Source organism: Pimephales promelas, chromosome 5, assembly GCF_988280905.1.
Source record: "Pimephales promelas chromosome 5, fPimPro1.hap1.1, whole genome shotgun sequence".
NCBI lineage: Eukaryota > Metazoa > Chordata > Actinopteri > Cypriniformes > Leuciscidae > Pimephales > Pimephales promelas.
In genome coordinates, this window is record NC_142773.1 from 7070657 (window position 1) to 7093321 (window position 22665).

The window sequence follows — 22665 nt, forward strand, 5'->3', positions numbered from 1 at the left end:
CATCTGACTGCCAGCCTTGCCCTCAGCCTCCTCTGCATCTCTGAAAAGACATTCAGCAACTATTTACATAGTCCTCCTCCTTTTTATGAGTTCCTCCAAGTGATCTTCGGCCACCTTTCTCTTTTGGCCCTGTACAAGGGACTCTTTCTTTTTTCTCTCTGTCTCAAGGTTGAAGGGTTGGGGTCAGAATCCCTTCAAGTCAAGTATACGTACATCCTTTTATAATTACATTATTCTTATAATAATCACTAATCAAGTTATAATCATTCCTGTTTTTAATGAGTGTTTTACATATAGTTTTTAAGTATACTCTTATGCATGCCTCTTTCATGAATGTCTTATGATGTCTATGACTAATCTGTAGTGGCCCTGAGCTAGACATTAAATACAGGCTCGTTGTATGTATGGAATGAATGTGTCAAGCCTAAAGAAGACCCCCATTATATGATCCTGTTCGCCTGCTGACTGACCCCATTAAGGGGCAGAGGTCAACTTCTGTATGGCTCTATGATTTGTCTCACAAATATTATACTTCTTTAACACTTATATCTCTCAAGAAATAAAGTAATTGTCATTTCTTCTCTTTCCAAGGATGGAAGGTTGTATCAGTATGTTGTTCATCATCTGATATGATAGTAAAGAACTCAGGCCTGTACAATCTTGCTAGGTCTATATTCCATTGTGCTTTGGTGTTCTGTGCAGATCTCGTGACATGGGCACCAGGTTTAATGACGCTCTTCGATGGCACCCCCGAGGTCATTGCTGGACTTTTCGTGACTTGGGTGACAGCTATCAAGACTGATGTCAACATGCCCTTCTATCTATGTATAATTGTTTAGATTTTATGTTCTCTTAGCCAATCAGAAGTGAATGTAATGTACATTCAGAAGTGAATGTTATGTAAGTAAGGGTTAATGCCCTCCGAGGTGTCCATTGTCAGGTTTTAATGGACGACGGCGAGGCGTAAACCGGCCGACGCGCAGCGGAGGACGGTTGCCTCCGCCGAAGTCCATTAAAACCTGACAATGGACACCTCGGAGGGCATTAACCCGCTTATACCATGGTCACTTGCCAAATAAAACATTAGTTTATATTTTAATTAGGCTAAATCTAGTTTTTACAAATAATAACTTGACTGACTGTTTATCTAGCAACCGGAGATATTTATAGTCCGCTTAGCTCGTATCCCTTCAGGTTCACAAATGCATTTTTTTTTAATGAAACACAAAGGTAGGCATAGTTTTTTTTATTACACATAAAACAATTAATCAAACAACAATAAAAAACAATTAGCTCTGAGCTCCAGCGATTTGCGCTTAACGTTATAGAGGGCAATAAATTAATCAGATCAAAGAGAGGGTCATTTGCCTCAGGCTCCTTAGGCTTGAAACGCTGTAACGTTCAGCCTTCTCCTGCCTTGGTTGTCTGGACAGCTGCGTAAAACTCCCGCAGGGTCTCATTCAGGGGTGCGTTTCCTGAAAGCATCGTTATCCAACTATGGTCGCAAGTTACGTCGTTACCAATAGAGTTCAATGGAGCAGAGCAGCAGCGGTGTAATTTTCTCCGTTTTATTTACATTTTTTCTTTCTTCAGCAGCATACCAGTCGTCAAAGTTGCCATATTCTCCATAAATGTTAAAAGCACGAAGTCGCTCATTGTTGTATTAGGCTATAATATCTAACGTTAGATGATAGAGCATGTGACTGCCTGTTGCTATGGTTACTCACAGCCGTTGTAGGCAGCGCATTTATTTATTAATTTCGAATGGTAAACAGGCAGTTTCACCAGAACTACTTTGCTAGGTGTCCTCTATCACTTTTTAACGGACACCCTGCAGCCAATCAGAATCGAGTATTCACCCAGACCATGGTATAATACAGTATAACTGGTGTACGATTTGTGTGTAAGGTACGAGTTAGCTCGCGACCTCCTCGTGAGACTTTGACGCTGGCTCTACCAATTGAACTGCAAACTATTCTTCAGTAAATTTTTCTCTTTGATTCAACCTCTCGACTCCTGGTCTCATTTCAACATCTCTGGTCCTGGGCTGAAATCTGAGAGCTCCCTATCAAGGTAAAGACGGTACCTGGTCCTGGCCAAGCGGCAACATTCTAATCTGAAAGATGAAGCCTACCCGGAAGTGCGATAAACTGCAATACATCTCAAATCCGCTAGAGGCCGGTCCCGAAAGGGAGCAAATATCCATAGACGTCATGTTATAATGTCCGTTTTCACAGCATAAATTTATATGTTTGGTCCCATGGACTTTTATTGTAATCTTCAATAATCTTAAATCGCCTGACTGTGAGGGGGGTGAATTTTTTTCTAACTCGTTAGTTTAGATCATATTTAGATATAATATGTATGAAAAATAAGGGCGGTTAACTTTAATTGACAGCTGATATCGGGCTGTGCCGAGTGAATTTGACGTCTCGGCCATGATCTGACACAACACATCATATCACCTCTGTATCCTTTATGAAACTTTTGTATTTTTAATTTTTTCAAGATTTTCCAGTATGGCGCCGCCCATACCCCCCATAAACAGCCTCAAACCCGTTCACAGACGCTTTGTCCATATTTTTTATAGTCTATGGTCCTGGCTGATGCCACCAAACTCAAGAGTTCTTTTGTCAGGGGGACTTTGGAAACAGCCCTGTGTCGAGTGACAGTCGCATACCAGCCTCTGTGCTACTAAAGTGTCCTCTTGCATGTTGCAGGTTTCGATCTCTTAAAGGATTAGTTCACTTTTGAAAAAACTTTTGCTGATAATTTACTCACCCCCATGTCATCCAAGATGTCCATGTCTTTCTTTCCTCAGTCGAAAAGAAATTTAGGTTTTTGATGAAAACATTCCAGGATTTTTCTCCATATAATGGACTTCAATGGGAACCAAACGGTTCAAGGTCCAAAAGATAGTGTTAATAACAGTTTCAGATGCAGCTTCAAATGTCTTTAAACGACACCAGATGATGAATAAGGGTCTTATCATGCGAAACGATCGGTTATTTCAAAGCTTATTCCAAAAATGTAACTTTTCTAAGGACAAATGCTAGCCTTTCTCCATTCTGTGAGGCGCGTTTGCAACGTCACGTAGTACGTAATTACGTTCAAAAGGTCACGGGCAACGTAGCCAGAAGTACAGAGTCAGAGTGTTTACAAGTTGAACGCATAGGTTGAACGTGAAAACTAACTCAAACACCGTTTACAAAAAAGGAATTAAAAGGTAAAACAACGATGTCGGACGATTTTGATTCTGTACTTCCGGCTACGTCGCCCGTGACCTTTTGAACGTAATTACGTATTACGTGACGTTGCAAACGCGCCTCACAATATATTACAAGGCTAGCATTTGTCCTTAGAAAAGTTACATTTTTGGAATAAGCTTTGAAATAACCGATCGTTTCGCATGATAAGACCCTTATTCATCGTCTGGTGTCGTTTAAAGACATTTGAAGCTGCATCTGAAACTGTTATTAACACGTTTTAACATCTTTTGGACCTGAACCATCCGGTTCCCATTGAAGTCCATTATATGGAGAAAAATCCTGGAATGTTTTCATCAAAAACCTTAATTTCTTTTCGACTGAGGAAAGAAAGACATGGACATCTTGGATGACATGGGGGTGAGTAAATTATCAGCAAAAGTTTTTTCAAAAGTGAACTAATCCTTTAATTAACAGAAAATCCTCTCTCAACAGTGGCCCGTCCATGAGATAAAATCAGGAGCTTCTGGTAAAAAGCAAAAAGCTCTGGGTAGTTTCCAATGAAACTGCTCAAGAAGATGTCAAGCCTCTTTTGCATTGGTGTAAAGGTGAGGAACTCCTCACTTCTGCACTCAACAGACAAGAAGGCTTCAAATTGTTGGAGAATGACATCCCCTGAAACAAAAAAGTGAAAACAATATATTGATAAATCATTGCAATACATCATTACAATATACTGTATATCAACAATCTGTAATGGTTATAATGAGCAGAATCACTACTCTAGATTTGTTTATAATGGTAGACAATGTCAAAGTTTATTTCAAAACCAGGTACGCCTCAGCACACAGAACAGGTGATTAGCTATGAATATGACAAAAGTAACAGATCCGCACTCAAAAATGTAATCCTGACTATAAAAAAGAATAGTAATAATTTTCAGTCTACTGAAAAGGAGAACCAAAAAAGTTCTGGTCATGACAAAGATTGTGTTAACAACATTATTCAAATATTAAAAATATATTTGTCAGTGCTGACCTCTTACTTTTGCCAAAAGCCTCTTCTACAACTATTCCTACCAGCAGAAACACCTCCTGTCAGTTGCTTGTCCTGCAGAAATGTCTGAACAAGACATTTCATCTGCCTCTTGCACTTGTCTGGGTCTCTGAACATGACAGGCACGCCAGAAACGCCAACTGCCTAACTGTTGCAAATCTGAGAGGGCTCTTCTCCTGCATTTTCCTTACGATCTTTGAAAGTCCCTGTATACAGTCTCTTTTAAACTCAAGGACTCTGAGCTCAACCATTTTCCTGCTCTGGGTGTGAAAATAAAGTAGTCAATACACAGTAAAATTATATTTGCAGCTGTTGAACATCATTCAGGGTTTCTGCAAGTATCTTCAAAAAGATATTCCCAAATGACCACACTACCTTGAGGACTGACTCAGCAACCAAGCCAATGTCAATGTCCTTTTGTTGGATCCAGTTCTTCTTGTCAGCTACATCCAGCTTGGTTAGCTGCAGTGTGGTGATGTTCTGGAGGACATCTCTTTTAATAAAAAGTCTCAGAGCAGATCTTAATGAATCATATAAGCCCATTTTTTTTTATTTTGTCATACTTCAATGGGTAAAGGGATTTGTTTAAAGGGCACCTATTATGCCCCTTTTTTACAAGATGTAATATTGGTCTCGGGTGTCCCCAGAATGTATTTGTGAAGTTTCAGCTCAAAATACCCCACAGTTAATTTATTATAACCATTTGAAAATGTCATTTTGGGACCTGATTAAAAATGAGCTGTTATGGGTGTATACCACCTTAAATGCAAAAGAGCTGCATATCCCCGCCCTGCCTTTGGATGAGGGCGTAACTTGATACCTATGGCAGTCGGTACTGAGAGAGTGAGAGAAACCGCTGTTTTGAATGTCATTCAGTGTACGTTTGAATAGGAACATATAAATAATACTAAGAGACTCAGGCAGAATAAACACATGAGACTGGACCAGTACGTCTCGGTATGGTTATTTGATACATTTATGTACTTATAGAGTTGTAATCTCGTCTTTTTGCAAGTATGGATGTGCAACACACACACAAACACTAATGCTGGCACATTTTTTTGAAACTACATACACATTCTGTGATAAAGTTTGCTACTGTTACGTTCCCGTATCGCGTGTGTGTTCTTGTGTTTTTTTCTTTCCCGCTTTCTCTCTCTCTCGGTTACTTTCACTTTTGTAGGTACCCGTGATTGGCCAATTGACCTGTCAATCATCGTTGGCGCTGACGTCACCTCTTTTCGCCATCGCCAATAGGAACAGGCCACCTGGGGAATAAGAGTGCACGCCAGACGTCTCCACGGAAGCTCTCGGCTCGCTGAGACTCAAACCACGCTGCTCCTTTGTATACCCTGTTGAGGTTATGGTTCTCGTTCACTCGGTGTGATGTTAAGTTGTATGAGTGAACGCTCCCTGTGTTTGACTCTCTGATTTTATGTGACCTGCTCTGCAGAGCGCTGTAGGTTACTAGTATGGAGAAGAGATAGACAGATAGCATGTTACGTGACATACACTGCACCACGCAGGGGTTTTCGATTCTGTCTAGTACACTAGGGTAGGGGCGAGCACCACACCTTGTATTTCTGCTTCTGTTAGTTAGTGGAGACTAGATAGGGCGTCCTGGACGCTGAAGATTATTATTTTCTTCTTTATTTTCTTAGTTAGGATTAGAGGTTATTTAACAGCTAGACTTCATTTGGTTTTGTTCTTTTCTTTTCTTTGGCACCGTCCACGTCTATCTTTTCTTCTTATTAACTTTATCCACCTTACAGAAATTCTGTATAACATGTCCATTTTTATATTTATGTTAATCTATATTCGTATAGATTAAATTCTCTTCACTTTTGCCACTGACCTTATTTGTTGAATAAAGGTTTTGGCTTTTTGCACAGTAAATCTGGTTGTAGAGTGTTTTTTGGTACAACTCATGGTTTATGTAGGTTTCTCTATAATGTCATCTTTAAAATGTTTGGACTAACTCGGGGGTCGTAACACTACGTACAAGCGAAATTACATTTATGCGAGGGACCTGTGGCGTCATGTTTACTTGTCATACAGGTGCTTCTGTGGCAAATGTGAGAAGATGGCTAACTTAAAGAACAGCAACATATATGAAGTTTTTAATACAATATCTTTAAATATATATTTATAAATGTGTGGTTACACACTATACAAACAATGTTTAAATTATATACACAGACATCCTATGATGACAACAACTTTAGACGCATAATATGTTGTTGAATTGGCTGACAGACTGAAATGACTATTTGCTCAAAAATCATAAAATACACTTACTGTTACTGGATGTGTCGGTGGATCGCAAACAGTAGATGACGATCCACACTTGAGGATTAACTTTTAAGCTACAACAACAGGATTAACCCACGAGTCCACGACAGAACACTTATGTTTCCAAGAGACATTACCGGCTGTCGTTGTAACAATGGAGGATGGTGTGTACAGATCACCGAGGGCGGGGTCTAGGCCACAACCAGACTGTCAATCAAACCCCTTGCTCACTTTCTACGTCACAAAGAGCTGAATCTCAGAACAGCTCTTTCTGGGACAGTGAATATGATTTATTGAGATTGAAAAAAAAAAACACTGGATGGATTTTTATCATTCTAGGGTGGTTTTGCTCTCACACTGCCAACACACATTTATGTCACAGGTCGAGGGGAGGAACGCTCGGGTGACCAACCACCCCCCCTCTAACTGAGTCACCACCGTGAGGAGCCGACACCACAGGCACACAACAGAGGACCCGGAGACAGAGAAAAGTTTCAAAGGAGTAACAATCTTTATTAAACCAAGGGTTTCTCACAGTTTAAGATACTCTCAGCGGTGCTGCAGACTTCCGGACTCATACAGCAAGTATGGCAGGTAAGGGTTCTTCACAGTACAGGGTACTCTCATTGGTGCACGGTAGTGAACAGTGGATTAAAAGCTTACTTTTCCCCCAGCAGTACTGCAGACTTCCGGACTCATACAGTAAGTATGGCAGGTAAGGATTCTTCACAGTACAGGGTACTCTCGTTGGTGCACGGTAATGAAGCAGTGGATTAAAAGCTTACTTTTCCCCCCAGCGGTGCTGCAGACTTCCGGACTCATACAATAAGTATGGCAGGCAAGGATTCTTCACAGTACAGGGTACTCTCTCTCTCTTCAGTTCACAGTAGGGCGACAGTGGGTTAAACGATTACTTTATCAGCATTGCTGTATACTTCTGGGCTCAAACAGTAAGTAGAACAGGTGAGGACATTCACAGTACACAGTACTCTCTCTTCAGTTCACAATAGGGAGACAGTGAGTCATAATGTTACTTTACCAGCGATGCTGTGTGCTTCTGGGCTCAAACAGCAAGTAGAACAGGTGGGGATCTTCACAGTACAAAGTACTCTCTCCTCAGTTCACAGTAGGGCGACAGTGGGTTAGACGATTACTTTACCAGCGATGCTGTGTGCTTCTGGGCTCAAACAGTGAATAGAACAAGTGAGGACATTCACAGTACACAGTACTCTCTCTTCAGTTCACTGTATCACTCTGGGCTTCTGACGGGGGCAGATATAATAACCTTCCACGAACGTGTAAGCATGGATAAGGCTACTTCTCAGCAAAGACACATCACACTCGTGTTCACTTCAATTCCACAGGCAAAAATCAATGTGTATTAATAAGGCAAAAGCACTGCAATTCACTCACACGGTAGGGCTGATCAGAGGCCTCGCTCTGTTTGTTGTGCTCACTTTACATGGGGTTTCACTTTCAATTCCTCCTCCACACACTCTGAAACACATAGCTCCTCCAACAGTCAGATCCACACTCACTGTATCCTCTTCAAGCGGTTTAAATGTTCATAAGTTAAAATCAGTTCACTTATCTTTGCTCTTTCCTTTCCCAGCACAGATCCAGTCGATAGCTCAGACCAGCAGGCTTCCTACAAACAATCACTCTGATCCAGCAAGCTTAAATGGGCGTCTCTCCCTTTCCCCTGTCCCTTCCTTGTCAGTGAGTCCTCCATCTGAGCCTCCTCCATCTGTGTCTTCCCCGTCTGAGCCCTCCTCTCCCTTCTGTCTGTCTCCTTTTATCTTGACTCGTCAAACAGGAAACCTGTGTGAGTGCCGCTCCTCTCTCTCTCTCGCACCTGCAGGGCATTAGCGCTAATCAGTGCGGGCATGATTCCATCACGCCCGGAACTGCAGTGGTGTGTTGCACACAATCCGTTCCCCTAGGGAACTTGCGACTCTGAGGAGGGTTCCGATCGCCAAGCGATTTTGTCACCCGTGACATTTATGTTCAAACACCATGTAAAAGTTAATTTTCCATAATAGGTGCCCTTTAATGGACAAATCAAACAGAAACCTGGAAGGCTTGTATTTGTTCAATAAACATTGAAACTATATGAAGTGTGTTGTGGTTGCTTCCTCTGGCTTCTGGCTGCTTTATTTTAAATAAACACCAGATGGCGCTTTTTTTGACACTCGCAAAGCTTCAGTCAGGGGAAAGCCTCACTGATTCATGAGGCTTCATTTCCCTATCCCTACAGGAAACACAGGACGAGGATGACCAGGAAACTCAGGACAATGATCGAAGGAAACCACAGGACAAAAGGGAAGTATATTCAAGTTTGTTAACAGGTAAGTTGAGTCTAAGGGCCAATCCCAATTCTACCCCTTACCCCTTCACTTTCCCCTTCCCCTCCGTTTTGCGCGTCCACGTGAAGGGGTAGGGTTGTCCCAATTCTCTTTTGGTTGGAGGGGGAGGGCTAGGGGTGAAGGGCCAGATAGCCCTTCAAACGAAGATTTTTCGGGAGCACACTTCAAACGAAGGGGTATGAGAAGTGTCACTGCTAACCCAGGCTGGCTGCCCAAGCGACAAAGGAGACCCATAAATTTAAGTATTTGTGGCTTTAATAAGTATTATAATGACAAATAATGATTTGCTTTATGTTACATTCAATATTGTGTTCATATTTACGGTCAGTTTCTTCACAGAAACGTTTGTAAAAAAAAAAAAAAAAAAAAAAAAAAAAAATCGCTAAAATTACTGTAGTTTGCTAACGATAGTCCCGCAACATATTTTCGTCGTCTCCGTTTTTTCCTGCGAACTTCACAAGATAAATGCAAGAAAATAGCTGTAACCCACGCGACTGATATAGATAACTGCAGCTGTCGACGGCATCTTGGAAGTTGTGATAAACATCGGCGCATCTCCTGTGACGTAGGCGCTAGCGACGACTTATAATGACGTTTAACGGAGGCGTAGTGGTGTCCCATTTCTTAGGGGAATATTTTCACCCCTACGCATTGCCACTCTGTTTCAAGGGTCAAGGGGAAGGCGAAGGGGTAGGGCTGGCGTAGGGCGTAGTGACGAGACCAGACACTGAGGCTATGTTTACACGGAAAAGATTCTGAAGAGAAAACACAAAAGTGGCGTTGCGTTATCTCTTTTTATTCTGCGTTCAGACAAGCGTTTTGGGTGGTAAATCCGTGTGCATACGGTGACGCAAAACTGCGTGAAAATCAATGTAGTATGCACTCCAGACGGCTTGGTGGCAACGTGAAGCACTGCCACACAACATCAAGTCCACGTGCCTTCGTACAACCTTCACTGTCTAGCAGACTTTTGCGTTTTTACCCTTTACACGGGAACGCGGCGGTGGAGCGTTTTTAAGATTTCCACTCTGGAGGGTGGTTTCACTTTTTTGCGTTTTTAAGCCCCCAAAATGCAGTCGCCGTGTAAACGAAAGGTACATCCGATCAAATATTTTTACGTTTTCACCCGCGAGCGTTCTCGTGTAAACAGGGCCTGAGGTGCAGAAAGACTGAAGTAGTGAGTGTTATCATGATGTGCAGGTGCTGGTGATTAGAATTCAGGTGACTGTGATCTCGTGTAACAATCGGGTGCAGTGGGCCGGAGTGATGACGTGGATGGCTCCCTGACAGTTAAACCCCTTGATTTAATGAAAACTTAAATAAATCTATTCATTTTACCTAAATAAATCACTAGTGTTAGTGATTTATTTTTAATTTTCACAATGTGCAGAGAGTGTTTCAATCAAATAAAGTCTTCAATATGTTCTTAATGCATCACACGTATATGGTGACACTAGTTTTCTGAACTATTATTCTTGTTTTATCTGTATGAGATGATCATGCACTGCTTGAGCGATGACACTGACATGACACAAGTATTTTCACATTGTTGCTGTACTGTTCAGTTCATCTTGTATACAGTAACACTCAGTGTTTACTGCGCATATGCAACACAACAGAGAAATCAATACGGGTGTAGGAAGAACAAAACGTGACACACTTTCAATGCAGTTCACAACCATTTTAATCGGTTCCCCCTTGTCAAACAATCAAACTTCAAAACTAATTTTAGATTAAATTACTGTATGTAATTCCATCTTTTGCCTATTTACAAGTTATGACCTTTGCTCACTTAGACATCTTCAGGCAATGATTTTTCTTATGTTTCTGTAGACTAGATAAATGGCTGTAACTCTTCTCACACGAAGAGCACTTGTGCGGTTTCTCTCCGGTATGAACTCTCTCATGATCTTTCAGGTGTCTTGACTGAGAGAAACTCTTCTCACAGTGTGAACACTTGTACGGTTTCTCTCCAGTATGAAGTCTCTGATGTGATTTTAAGTTGCTGGCTGAAGTGAAGGTCTTTCCACAGTCAGAGCACACATAAGGTCTCACACCAGTATGAATACGCTCATGCTCTTTTAAATTGTGCAGTTGTGAAAAACTCTTTCCACATAGAGAACAAAAGTGAGGCTTCACACCACTATGACATTTAAGGTGTCTTCTTAAGCCTGATTCAAAAAAAAAAGTTTTATCACACTGGTCACAGCTTAATGATCTCAATCCAGAGTGACGGCGCAGATGATCTTTGAGAGAACAATTCTTACTGAAACTCTTTCCACATTGAGAGCATGTGAACGGGTTTTCTCCAGTATGAATTCTCATGTGATCATTTAGGTTTCCTTTATATCTGAAACTCTTTCCACACTGAGTACACGTGTAAGGCTTTTCTCCTGTATGAATCTTCATGTGTGAGTTCAAGGTTGATTTATATTTGAAACTCTTTCCACACTCAGAACAGGTTAACGATCCTCTGACTCCAGATTTTCCAGCTTGTTTCTGTGGGAAATTCTCTTCAGTCTTTGAAAAGACTGCATTTCCATCTTCATTTGTGAAACGATCCGTTTTTTGAAACTGATGCAGTTTGTCTTCATTCACTTCCATCAGGTCTACAAAAAACAAAACAAGTTAAATTCCCATAATTTAATAAAAGGATACTTGAGAAACAAAAAAAAAAAAACATTCAAAATCTTAATTTAGCCCAAATTCAGTTTACTCTTGAGTCAAATAGTATCTAGATTTAGATAGCATTTATATGAGTTTTCATCTTAATGTTTCTCTTCAGTCATTAAAGAGAATGAAGGAAAAAACCAACCTATTTGTTCCTCTGTGTCTTCATCTTTTATTCTGCAGGGTTCTTCCTTAATCTCCATCTTTACAATAGTATGTCTGTAGTTTCTTCTGGAGTAATTCCTCCTGCTTGCTGCTGCTTCTTCTCCTGTGGGAAGATGGGAATATTCCCCAGCATTTAAACTCTCATGAATGGCTGTGGGAGCTTCACTGACTGAAGGAGTGAATTGTGGTCGTTGTTGCTCATTTAGCAGATGATCATCACACTTATCACTTGAGATTATCCAGGTGCAAATCGTCATTTAGAAACAATTCCATGATTACTGAATTTACACTTTTGGCTTCATATCAAGTGGTGATACACAACTATTGTCGTTCATTGCATCTTGCATTGAGTGTAGAATTCATGTTATAAAGAAAAAACAAACTTGTGCTAAATGAGTGACATTAATAATTAACACATTTCCTTGAGTAGCCATGTAATCAAACCCACAATCCGATTCAATAAGAATAATAGAAGAATAAAAATTATAAAAATAGTTTTATCCAATCATCTAGTCTACAGAAACATAAGAAAAATCATTGCCTAAAGATGTCTGAGTGAGCAAAGATCACTTCCATAACTTGTAAATAAGCGAAAGATTAAATTAACTTTTATACAGAAATTTATTCTAAAATTAGTATTGAAGTTTGAATGTTTGACTACAGGAACTCGTTAAAATGGTTGCGGAATTGCATTGTAAGTGTTGTATGTGTTGTTCTTTATTGATCCTCTGTTGTGTTGTACATGCGCAGTAAGCACTCAGTGTTACTGTAGACAAGATGAACTGAACAGTAAAGCAACAATGTCAAAATACTTGTCAAGTCCAGTCACCTTTATTATTGTATCATTGTATGTTTTATTTGTAGATTGTATCAAAGCAGCTTCACAGTGATAGCATGAAAATAATACAACGATTTTTGTTTTTAGAAGAACATTTAGTAGGGCAGATCAATAATATTGTTGATTATTTAAATGTCCCCAACTAAGCAGGCCAAAAGCCAAGGCAACAGTGACAAAAAAACCAAAACTCCTTAAATAACTGACTGGCCAAATAAACGGACGTGCCAGTTTCCTTCAATATTATGAAGCTGCAGACTCGGAGCCTGCATCTACAGCCCCCCACCGAGAGTCCCGCATTCTCAGACCCCTCGTTTTTCGAACACAGCGCCTCCTGCTGTTCGAAAGATCGTATATTACCCGCACACACAGTACAGCACACACTTATCCAAATGCAATTAAAAACAATAGGATGCAATATTACGGTCTCCAAATAAATTATCCAATAAATATTTGCGTTCCCTGCTTAATGCATGTGCCAAAAAAACTAATTGTTACTGATGGAAAGCATACAATTACAAATTGAACTATCTTATGAAAAATAGTATGGGATATGTATATTGCTATAATGTTTTTTATATTTTTTTTTAATTCAAATTCAAATTTTTCTTTCAGTTCAACCTATAATGGTCTAATTAACATTACCATGCTAACATTACAAAATCAGTTTTTTGATATTTTGAATGTGAAGCAAAACAAATCAGAATAAACAAAACACCAATAATAAACAATTATGTACTTTATTTAATGAGCACCTAAACATCTTGCTGTAAAGAAAAAAGGAAGAAAAAATGTGTTTGTGACTTTAATTTTCATCTTCAATTGCATTAAAAAACTAATTTATAAGTCGCTTTGCATAATCATAAAATGATATGTTGCTGGGTTCGGCAGGGGCGACTCCATCGATGCATGGTGTACCCTTGAATAGCCTACAACAGTAAAGGCCCGATGGCACCTGTCTTATGATGTTTCAAAAAGAAAGAAAAAAGATGTTTGCAAATGTTACCTCCATGTTGCACTGCTCTGTTGAGGTGTCCCTTGAGATGTTTTTGAACTTTGGACAACTTTGTGGGTTTGAAATATTTGGGCGCACAAAATGGGCAGTGAAAATAACTGCAGCATTAATGACATATTTACAAAAAGTCCAAGGTTAAAGGCTAACGTTAGCTATCAAAATATTTTCGGGGGGGAAGAGGGCGAAAAAACATACATTAACGGCTCAAATCTTATTACAAACTATCAAAATATTAAATGGACTATTCATGTGTTACGATGAGCTAAATTAGTTTAATTAAAAAAAGAAATCAAACGATTAGCCTACTACGATTCGCTAAATAAAATTGAAAATAACCTACTCACGTTTCGGCTTAAGTTCTTTACATGTTCTTCACGTTTATCCGATACAATTTGATAGGAGGCGCTGTCTCGAAAAGGGGTCTGAGAATGCGGGACTCTGGGTGGGGGACTGTAGATGCAGGTCTCCGAGTCTGCAGCTTCATACTACTCGTTTCCTTTACTATTAGGGTTGAAAAGCAATTCATTACGTTTCTGAGTTTATACTGCCATCTACAGGAAAATAACAGATTTTCTTCAATTTGAACATTTGTAGTGGGGATCAGTGAAGCGTTTAACGTTGCGTGTTTTAACTGCCATCTACCGGAAACACGACGGTACTGTCCGCGTGCACGCGAAAGGGGGTCTTCAGCCGGGGGGTAGGAATTAGGCACAACACCGGTCTTGACACGGGGTTCAGCCATAGCTATGTTGTTTCTAGCAAAACGTTAGGCTAGTGTTGCGTCTATGCATAGTCACAAAAAAATCGATATTGCGTTTCTGAAAATCGATACAGTATTGCAAAATAAAATATCTCGATACTCAAGTGTATCGATTTTTTCTTACACCCCTATTGGGAAGCTTCTTTAAACAGAGTGAAACTGTTGCAAACGGTGATTCCTCTCTTACCATAAATGATGCTGTGGAAAAAAAAATAAATAAATAAATAAAAATGATGCTGTGACTGTAAAAAATGTTTTTTTTTTGGTGAAGTAAATACTACTGAAAAAACCCAATGTAATTTACTTGAAAAAGTTAGTTTAGGCAAGAATTTAAAAAACGAAGTAAATTCTATATCAGTACTTAATTCAAGCAAGTAGAAATGAAAGTGTAAATATCAACTCAATAAAATTAAGTAAAAATTACTCAACTTTTCTGATACTGGGGTACCCATCATGCACTGGACCTTGAATAATTAATGAGGCTCCTTTTTTTACTGGTTTCCAGCTGTATTTACACTGTTTTATCATTGATTTTTGTTGTCAGTATTAGTAAATTGCCATTTTGTGGCATTTCGAGTAAATTTTTTGCACAAAATGACACGTTCAAACACAAAAACGACCCATCAAATGTTACCGCCATTGTGTATTGTCTACCAAGTATTGAGGTGTTTGCATTCACATGATGCTTAACATCTGACATGATGTATATAAATTACTTAGATGATCTAAGTAAAGCACATACTATAAATGACTAATAAAATTCAAGATTATTGTTTTAGTGAAATGTAATACAAAGGCAAAGGAAATCAATATTTATCAACCTTTTACTAGCAGAGTTAAAATTACTTATTTTTTTGTAAAGTTTACTTAATTCCATATTCCAAGTAAATTTAACTTAAAGATTTTAAAATTAAAGCTACTGATATTTAGGTTTTTAATTTTTAATTAAAGCTACTAAATGTTTAGGTTTTTACTTGGCAAATCTATGTAAATTTACTAGCATTTTCTGAGTGAGATAGTTTAGCAAGGTTTTTTCCAAGTAAATCCTATTCCAAATTTTCTACAGTGTATGTGGACGCAGAGTTAAACACTTACAGTACATGCTAACACCTCCAATAGACAAAGAGGAGGATCCACTTGCATGGTGGAAAGTACACAAACTTAGCTTTCCTCGACTCGCCAGACTTGCCCGCAAATACCCGTGTATTCATTCGACAAGCTCGCTGTCAGAGAGACTTTTCAGTACTAGTGGCAACATCATCACTTGCCAATGAACCTGTCTCAAGCCTACAAAGGTTGATAGACTTGTGTTCTTAGCTAAAACACCTGGAGTAAGCAAAGCATAAAGAATACATAAGCATGCATCTAGCTAAACAATACTCAGTTTAGAAGTAAATAAAAGTTTTACTTTATTTTGTTTTTCATATATTTAGCCATTATGATGACCAACACTGTTTTTTCTTTGGCACTTTTGGCACAAATTGCTTAGAAGTTGTTTTATATTTAAAAAACAACATTTATTTTCAGTTATATTTTTGTAAACCAATCAGAGGCTTTTTTATTTAAAAACCTGTTCTGTTTCTCCGTTTATGCGTTCTAATTTTTTGAATAAAACATAAGTGACCTTTTAGTCAGCTTGCTTATTAGTGAATTTATTAATATCATTGGAATGGTAATTATTGACTTTAGCCTGGATTGTTGGCTCGCAATATCGCAATATATATCGTTGGGGGAAAAATACCGCAATGTAATTTTTTTTCAATATTGTGCAGCCCTACAATGGACCAACATTATGTTACTTTAATTTTCAGAATAACCAGTGGGAGAATGTAAGGAACTTCATACTGTGTTATTATTCATGTACAAATGTGAAGGAGCCTACTTTTTCCCTCACAGGACAGCAACACTACGCATTTTACATTAAACCACACAAAAGAATATAGTTTAAATGTATCAACATTGCAAACACTCAGAGAACCTTACAAAAAATAAACAAATATCCAGAATTCTCTTTTATGTACACATTTAAACTTGCATAAAACAATGAAATAATGAATAATAAAGAAATAATGTACAATGTAGGCTATAATGTCATTTTCGGCTTTCCACTAATGTAGCAGGCAATGGTGACGAATTAAGGAGTTAAGATGAAGAAGAAGAAAAAAAACTTATGGCTTTAACGCTGGTTTCCCTGGCTAATTGATTAAATGAAAACTTAATACTTTTACATTTAAATGTGAATTGGCCGTCCACCACCGAACTCTTGGCCGACCTTTTTTAAAAATAAAAATGCTGTCGTCACCCGCGCAATGACGTCTTATGGGGTCGGATAGGCCGCTTAGTCTATGCTTAGGATCCATTCATGTATCCTTTCTTTCACGGGGAAACGAAGGGTGCATTTGGCGTCGCTTTTGAATCAGGGAAGCCTTCGTCAAGCTGCAATGACGCAACCAGCCTTCGAATACGGCCTTCGGAGGATGCAAAACTGAATTGGGACAGTCTTCGTTGAGTCACAGTGACGCAATCGGCCTTCAAATACGGCCAAGCGTCCTTCAAATACGGCCTTTGGAGGATGCAGCCTTCACATTGGGAGAGTTAGAATGTCTATGCTGCTAACACACACTCTTGAACCTCCGCCCACTGTTTCGGGAGCTGCAGCTCATTTGTATTTAAAGGGTAACTAAACCCCTGGTCAGAGCCTGACTCCACCCACTGGCAATATTTGAAAAATGCTGGAAAAGTGGGCAGAGCCGAGGGGGGTGTGCACCTGAGACGCATCTCTTGTATGGAACTTGCCTACGTCACCAACAACCGCTGTGTCACGTACCACCGCAAACATCCAATAGGAAAATTCAACAGCATTTATGAAGCTCCATTCTTACAGATCATTAACTAAAAAAAGTTGGTTTAGTGTTTAGTTACTCTTTAAAGTGCCAGACAAAATAGTGCGTATTTTGCTAAACCTCAAAAAATTATAACTTTAACATGCTATATAAAAATATCTGTGGGGTATTTTGAACTAAAACTTCACATACACACTCAAAAAAGAGATTTATTTTACACCTTGTGAAAAGGGCATTATCCCACCCCTTTAATGTTCCTCATCAGTCATTAACAAGAATGAAGGAAAACACCAACCTATTTGTTCCTCTGTATCTTCATCTTTTATTCTGCAGGGTTCTTCCTTAATCTCAATCTTTACAATTATGTCTGTAGTTTCTCCTGGAGTAATTCCTCCGGCTTGTTTCTTCTTCTCCTGTGGGAAGTTGGGAATATTTCCCAGCATTTAAACTCTCGTGAATGGGAGCTTCACTGACTGAAGGAGTGAATTGTGGTCGTTGTTGCTCATTTATAGTCCAGTGATTTTAAGCCAAAATGGGGGTCAACCTTGAACAAATTGCAACAGAAGCAAACTCAACTGATTTTGTATCCTCAATATGTCCTGAGTAAGAGAAAAAAAGCCCCGAAGAATCCCATTAGGGAAAAATTTAGAAAAAGACCCAAATATATCCCATTCATTCGCCCATGCATTCTTTTTCTCATGTGAAAAGGGTAAAAATTTTAACCTTTAGATATCATCATGAAAATCACTGAGTTGATTACTTGCATCAAGACAAACAAAAAATGTTTTTCAAGTTTTTTAAATTGTTTGTTAACATGGACAAATGGTGCATAATCTAATTACATATGTGCTAATTTGCATAAATACCCAAACAGATCTAAACATTGGGTATAGCAGGTGAAAATGTCTTGTAGAATCTTGTTGACATATAACAGTAAAAGACTTAATGTTAAGGTCTGAATGGAACCCATTTAGGCTACCCATGAACATTAATGCAGGAAGAAGTACTTTAGAAACCAGCCTTTAATTAATTATTATTGCAGAGATGAGGTTTGGGGCCTGGGATGGGATGAGTCTGAGAGAAGAACAGGAGACATGGGTAAGGACAATGTAGAAGACAAAAGGTAGGAGAAATAAAAAGTGTCTGGATCAAAAACTCTAATAGCCTCTATGCACGAACCCTGCTTGACATGTGTCCAAAAGAATCTCAGTCAGCGTCTTTACTTCCGGAAGCGCATTCTGCAGGCCAAGTGTATAGAGGCAAAACTTTAATAAAATCCGTTTTCTCAGAAACGGAGACAACGATTTTAGAAACGCTGATTCGCTAGTTGACTTTCGTATATGAGAGAATACTAACCCTCAAAGTTGTTGTTGTAGCTCGAAATATATAATTTAAATAACTTCTCTTTTTTACTCTTGTGTGACAGCTAACTGCCTCACAGTGTTGTTAACATCATTCAGGTTAACCGCAGGACGTTTTTATAAACAGCAAGTATAATTTGACACTATCTCCACCTACAACATGACATCATGACTTTTGCGTAATCATATACGCCACTTTCGCGCCAGGTGGCGTGTTATCTCTACGCATTTTGAGCTATCCGCGTGTATGCGTATATGTCTACGCCATTAACGTCCGCGTCATTCCGCGTGTCTGTACACGCAGTCAAATCTCCAGTCATAAATGCCATTAACCCCAGTGACGGTTAGGTTTAGGGACGGGGTTGAGGTAAGTCATATATTTATATAACGTTAAGTCAACGGCGTTCATAAACACGCTGAAAGGCGATTATGCGTCTTGATAGCACGGCAAAAATGGAAATACGAATTGGCGTGTCATACACACGCTACTTCATGAGATCAGTCTGCCACCTAACGCAAAACCGGCTTCTGACCATAGACTGACACAGCACCGGATGTAACTGGGCGTGCTGAGACAAACCCGGAAGCGATCGTGCATAGAGGCTATTACGTACACAACAGTGTTGTAGTCGAGACCACCTCACACGAGTCCGAGTCGACAACGAGACCAGAGAGAGTCGAGTCCGAGTCAAGACCGAGTCCATAGAGAGTCGAGTCCGAGTCGAGACTGAGACCAGTGAGGGTTGATTACCTAATTTACTTTCATTTACTTAGAGAAATCCTTTTTTTTTTTACTGAATTTACTTAGAGTTTAAAAAATATGATCAGTTTAGGTTAAAAAGGCCACATAGTAGGTGGTGTTAAAAGTAATTTTATTACAATTTGTCATGCGCAGTTGCGCACTAGAAAATTACCAATCACTGGGGGTGTCAATCAATTTAAAAAAATATTTTATTAACATACATTAATAATCATGAAAAATATTTTGAATTGAACTCGAGTGGACTCGGGAATAAGTCCGAGTCCTAAAAAAAAAAATGTTCGAGTACGAGTCAATTCCGAGTCCAAATGGACACGAGTCCTTGACAAGACCAAGACCATTAAAGTATGGTCTCGAGACCGAGTCCGAGACGAGTCAGAGTCTCGAGTACTACAACACTGGTACACAATGCTCAAACCCTATCTCTGCAATATTAATGAATAAAGGCTGGTTTCTAAAGTACTTCTTCCTGTATGCTTAATGTTCATGGGCAGCCTAAATGGATTCCATTCAGACCTTAATATTAAGTATTTTACTGTTATATGTCAACAAAATTAAAAAAAAAAAAAAAACATTTTCACCTGCTATACCCAATGTTTAGATCTGTTTGGGTAATTATGCAAATTAGCTAAAATTATGCACCGTTTGTCCATGTTAACAAACAATAAAAAAAAACTTGTAATACATTTTTGTTTGTCTTTATGCAAGTAATCAACTCAGTGATTTTCATGATGATATCTAAAGGTTAAAATTTTTACCCTTTTCACGTGAAAAAAAGAATGAATATGCGAATGAATGGGATATATTTGGGCCTTTTTCTAAACTTTCCCCAAATGTGATTCTTCTGGGCTTTTTTTTCTTATTCAGGACATATTGAGGATACAAAATCAGTTGAGTTTGCTTCTGGTGTAATTTGTTCAACCTTTTTTCATAAAATGACTGCCAGATGATAACACTTACAATCACTCGAGATCATCCAGCTTTAAAGGGATAGTTCACTTTGAAATAATTTTTGATACGTTTTAGCTTACCTTAAGGGCATCCAAGATGTGTCTTTGTTTCCACAGTATTTTCAATTTTGACATTTTTCGGTCAATCCGTTGTTGTCTATCAGTCATATAATGCAGGTTTAGGGGGTCCGTGTCAAAGAGCATGCACAGAGAAGTCCAAATTAAACATGATTTAATGACTCGTAAATGTAAGTACACATTGATGCCTAAGACACGAAATGAGCGGTTTGTGTGAGAAAACGAACAGTATTTATATCGTTGAATTAAAGTGAACTATCCCTTTAAGTGTTGTGCTCTAATAGCTATTTAGAAACAACTTTATAAGTTGAGGTTTTAACTGTAAGGATTACGCTGCTATTTTGAACCAATAATTGGATAAAAAGGAGTTGAAGGCAAACTTTTGCAACTAAAAAAATTAGCATAGGCTACATTTTTAGCAGCACAAAAATAACGTAAAATGTTGAGCTACAACTTGTGTTTACACCAGGTTTCATTTATTAATTACAAAAAAACAATTGAAAATCTTTACACTTTGTCAGTTAATGATGCGCTTATTGTTATATTTACAACGTTGCCGAACATTAACCATGATTTGTATAAAGTGTAGTAACCATTGGCTTTTGACAGATTGATTGCCATTTTATTTATTGCCCATTTATTTATTTTACCAGTTTTAACTGCAAATACAACGGTTAAACTACGGTAATTGCTTTAACAATAGTAACCATGTTTTTGTTTTATTTGTAGTAAACCCATGGTTCATTTATTTCACTTCTTTTCGAACATAATGAAAGTGCTTCAACTTCAGATTCAAGATCTGACTGGTTGTACTCACTCAAATGAACCGAATCATTTGAGAGACTTCTCCTGATAAATGATCAAATGAATATACTCACAGTCTGAAAAACAGCAGATTTAGAGCAGAATGAATGGCTGTGTTCCACTTCTCATCTCTATGTTCCCTTCCCTCGCTCACTTCTCTTCTTCTCCTAGACTCGGATGGATGTATGTTATTGCTTTGGTTGCCAGTAGCGCCTCTACTGGCGAAAACCATTCTACTTCTTCTTCTTTCCGGTTTAATGGCAGTTGGCAAACCAAACTTTAATGGTGCATTCCCGCCACCTACTGGATTGGAGTGTGGATAACGTTATGGTAGTACTGACCTAAATCCTGTTAATTAAATGAGTATCCTTTAAAAAATGAAATAATAATTCATATATTTTAAATTGCTTTGGGCCATTCCCTAATAATGCTTTGATAGACAAATCTTCAATTTCTATTTCTCTTAATTCTTGTAATAATTTAAATCTTTCTCTCGTATACGCCACACACTTTAACAATACATGTTCTACTGTTTCCATATTTCCTGAACTGCATTTGTCACAATATCCAGTCTGGTGTTTCCCAATCCTGGCCATACTTTGATTTAATAAACAATGGCCAATACGCATTCTTGAAATTATAACATCCCTCCTTCTATTACCAAAATTTTTTCTTACTGAACCAACTGTTCCTTGAATTTTGTATAGATGCCGACCCATATTTCCACTATCCCATTCCTTCTGCCATTTCTTCCTAATTTCCTTTGCTATTATACTTTTTATCTCAGTCTTACTTAATGCAATTTTAATATCAACTTCTTGGAATTTTATGGCCTGCTTTGCTAAACTATCTACCTCTTCATTTCCTGCCACACCCATAGAGCTGGTATCCAAAGAAAATTAATAACGATTCTCAATTGTTTGATTCTAAAAAGACTTTGTAATATTTCATAAATTAAGTCCTGTCTAGCTGTAGAAATACCACTTGCTATACTTTCAATTACCGATAAAGAGTCTGTGCATATAACTGATCTGCTTGGCTGAATTTCTTCAACCCACTGTAATGCTAATATAATTGCTATTAATTCTGATGTAAATACCGAAATGTAATCTGATGTTCTTTTTAAAATGTTAACTCTAAATTGTGGTATAAATACTGCTGCAGACGTTTTTCCAGAATGTGGATCCTTTGAGCCATCAGTATATATCTGGATGGCACTATAATATATATGATCGATGTATTCTTGTACCTTTACGCTATCCAAAATAATCTTCTCATTATGTTTGTCTTTGTGTAACTGTATCTACAGAAGGCATTGGAAGAAACCAAGGAGGAATTGCTGGCAAAAACACACAGTTGGCAATATTATTATTTTCTGATTGACCCTTTATGTTTGCCCAATATCTCATTCTTAACTTAATCCTTCTCATTCCCAGTGGCATTACGCCCATCTCAACATTCAGTGATGACACTGGTGATGATCTCATTGCTCCACAACAAATCC

The 22665-nt window shown here is 38.5% G+C and overlaps 1 protein-coding gene and 1 long non-coding RNA gene across 2 annotated transcripts in view; one reads left to right on the top strand and one right to left on the bottom strand.

Annotated features, from left to right (window-relative positions):
- Positions 1-19075, top strand: part of LOC148981335 (uncharacterized) — a 29459-nt gene extending 10384 nt beyond the window's left edge. The window contains exon 2 of the long non-coding RNA XR_016168458.1: positions 18918-19075. This is a non-coding gene — a long non-coding RNA (uncharacterized LOC148981335). The remainder of the gene's footprint in view (positions 1-18917) is intronic.
- On the bottom strand, positions 10565-21535 carry LOC120467739 (uncharacterized). Its single transcript, XM_089130871.1, has 5 exons — positions 21236-21535; positions 20361-20436; positions 17504-17621; positions 11736-11858; positions 10565-11529 (listed from the first exon to the last, which is right to left on the bottom strand). The coding sequence occupies exons 1-5, from the start codon at positions 21391-21393 to the stop codon at positions 10709-10711; spliced, it is 1296 nt and encodes a 431-aa protein (XP_088986997.1). The 5' UTR covers positions 21394-21535; the 3' UTR covers positions 10565-10708.
- Positions 21536-22665: the final 1130 nt, after the last annotated feature.

What these genes read in the sequence shown, in the direction of transcription:
- LOC120467739 (XM_089130871.1), bottom strand. Translation starts at nt 21,393, where the DNA reads ATGGTTTTCGCCAGTAGAGGCGCTACTGGCAACCAAAGCAATAACATA. An exon ending in ACATCTTGGATGCCCTTAAG is followed by an intron (nt 17,622 to 20,360) that starts GTAAGCTAAAAC and finishes AACTTCCCACAG; the next exon opens with GAGAAGAAGAAACAAGCCGG. An exon ending in AGATACAGAGGAACAAATAG is followed by an intron (nt 11,859 to 17,503) that starts GTTGGTGTTTTC and finishes ATCTTCCCACAG; the next exon opens with GAGAAGAAGCAGCAGCAAGC.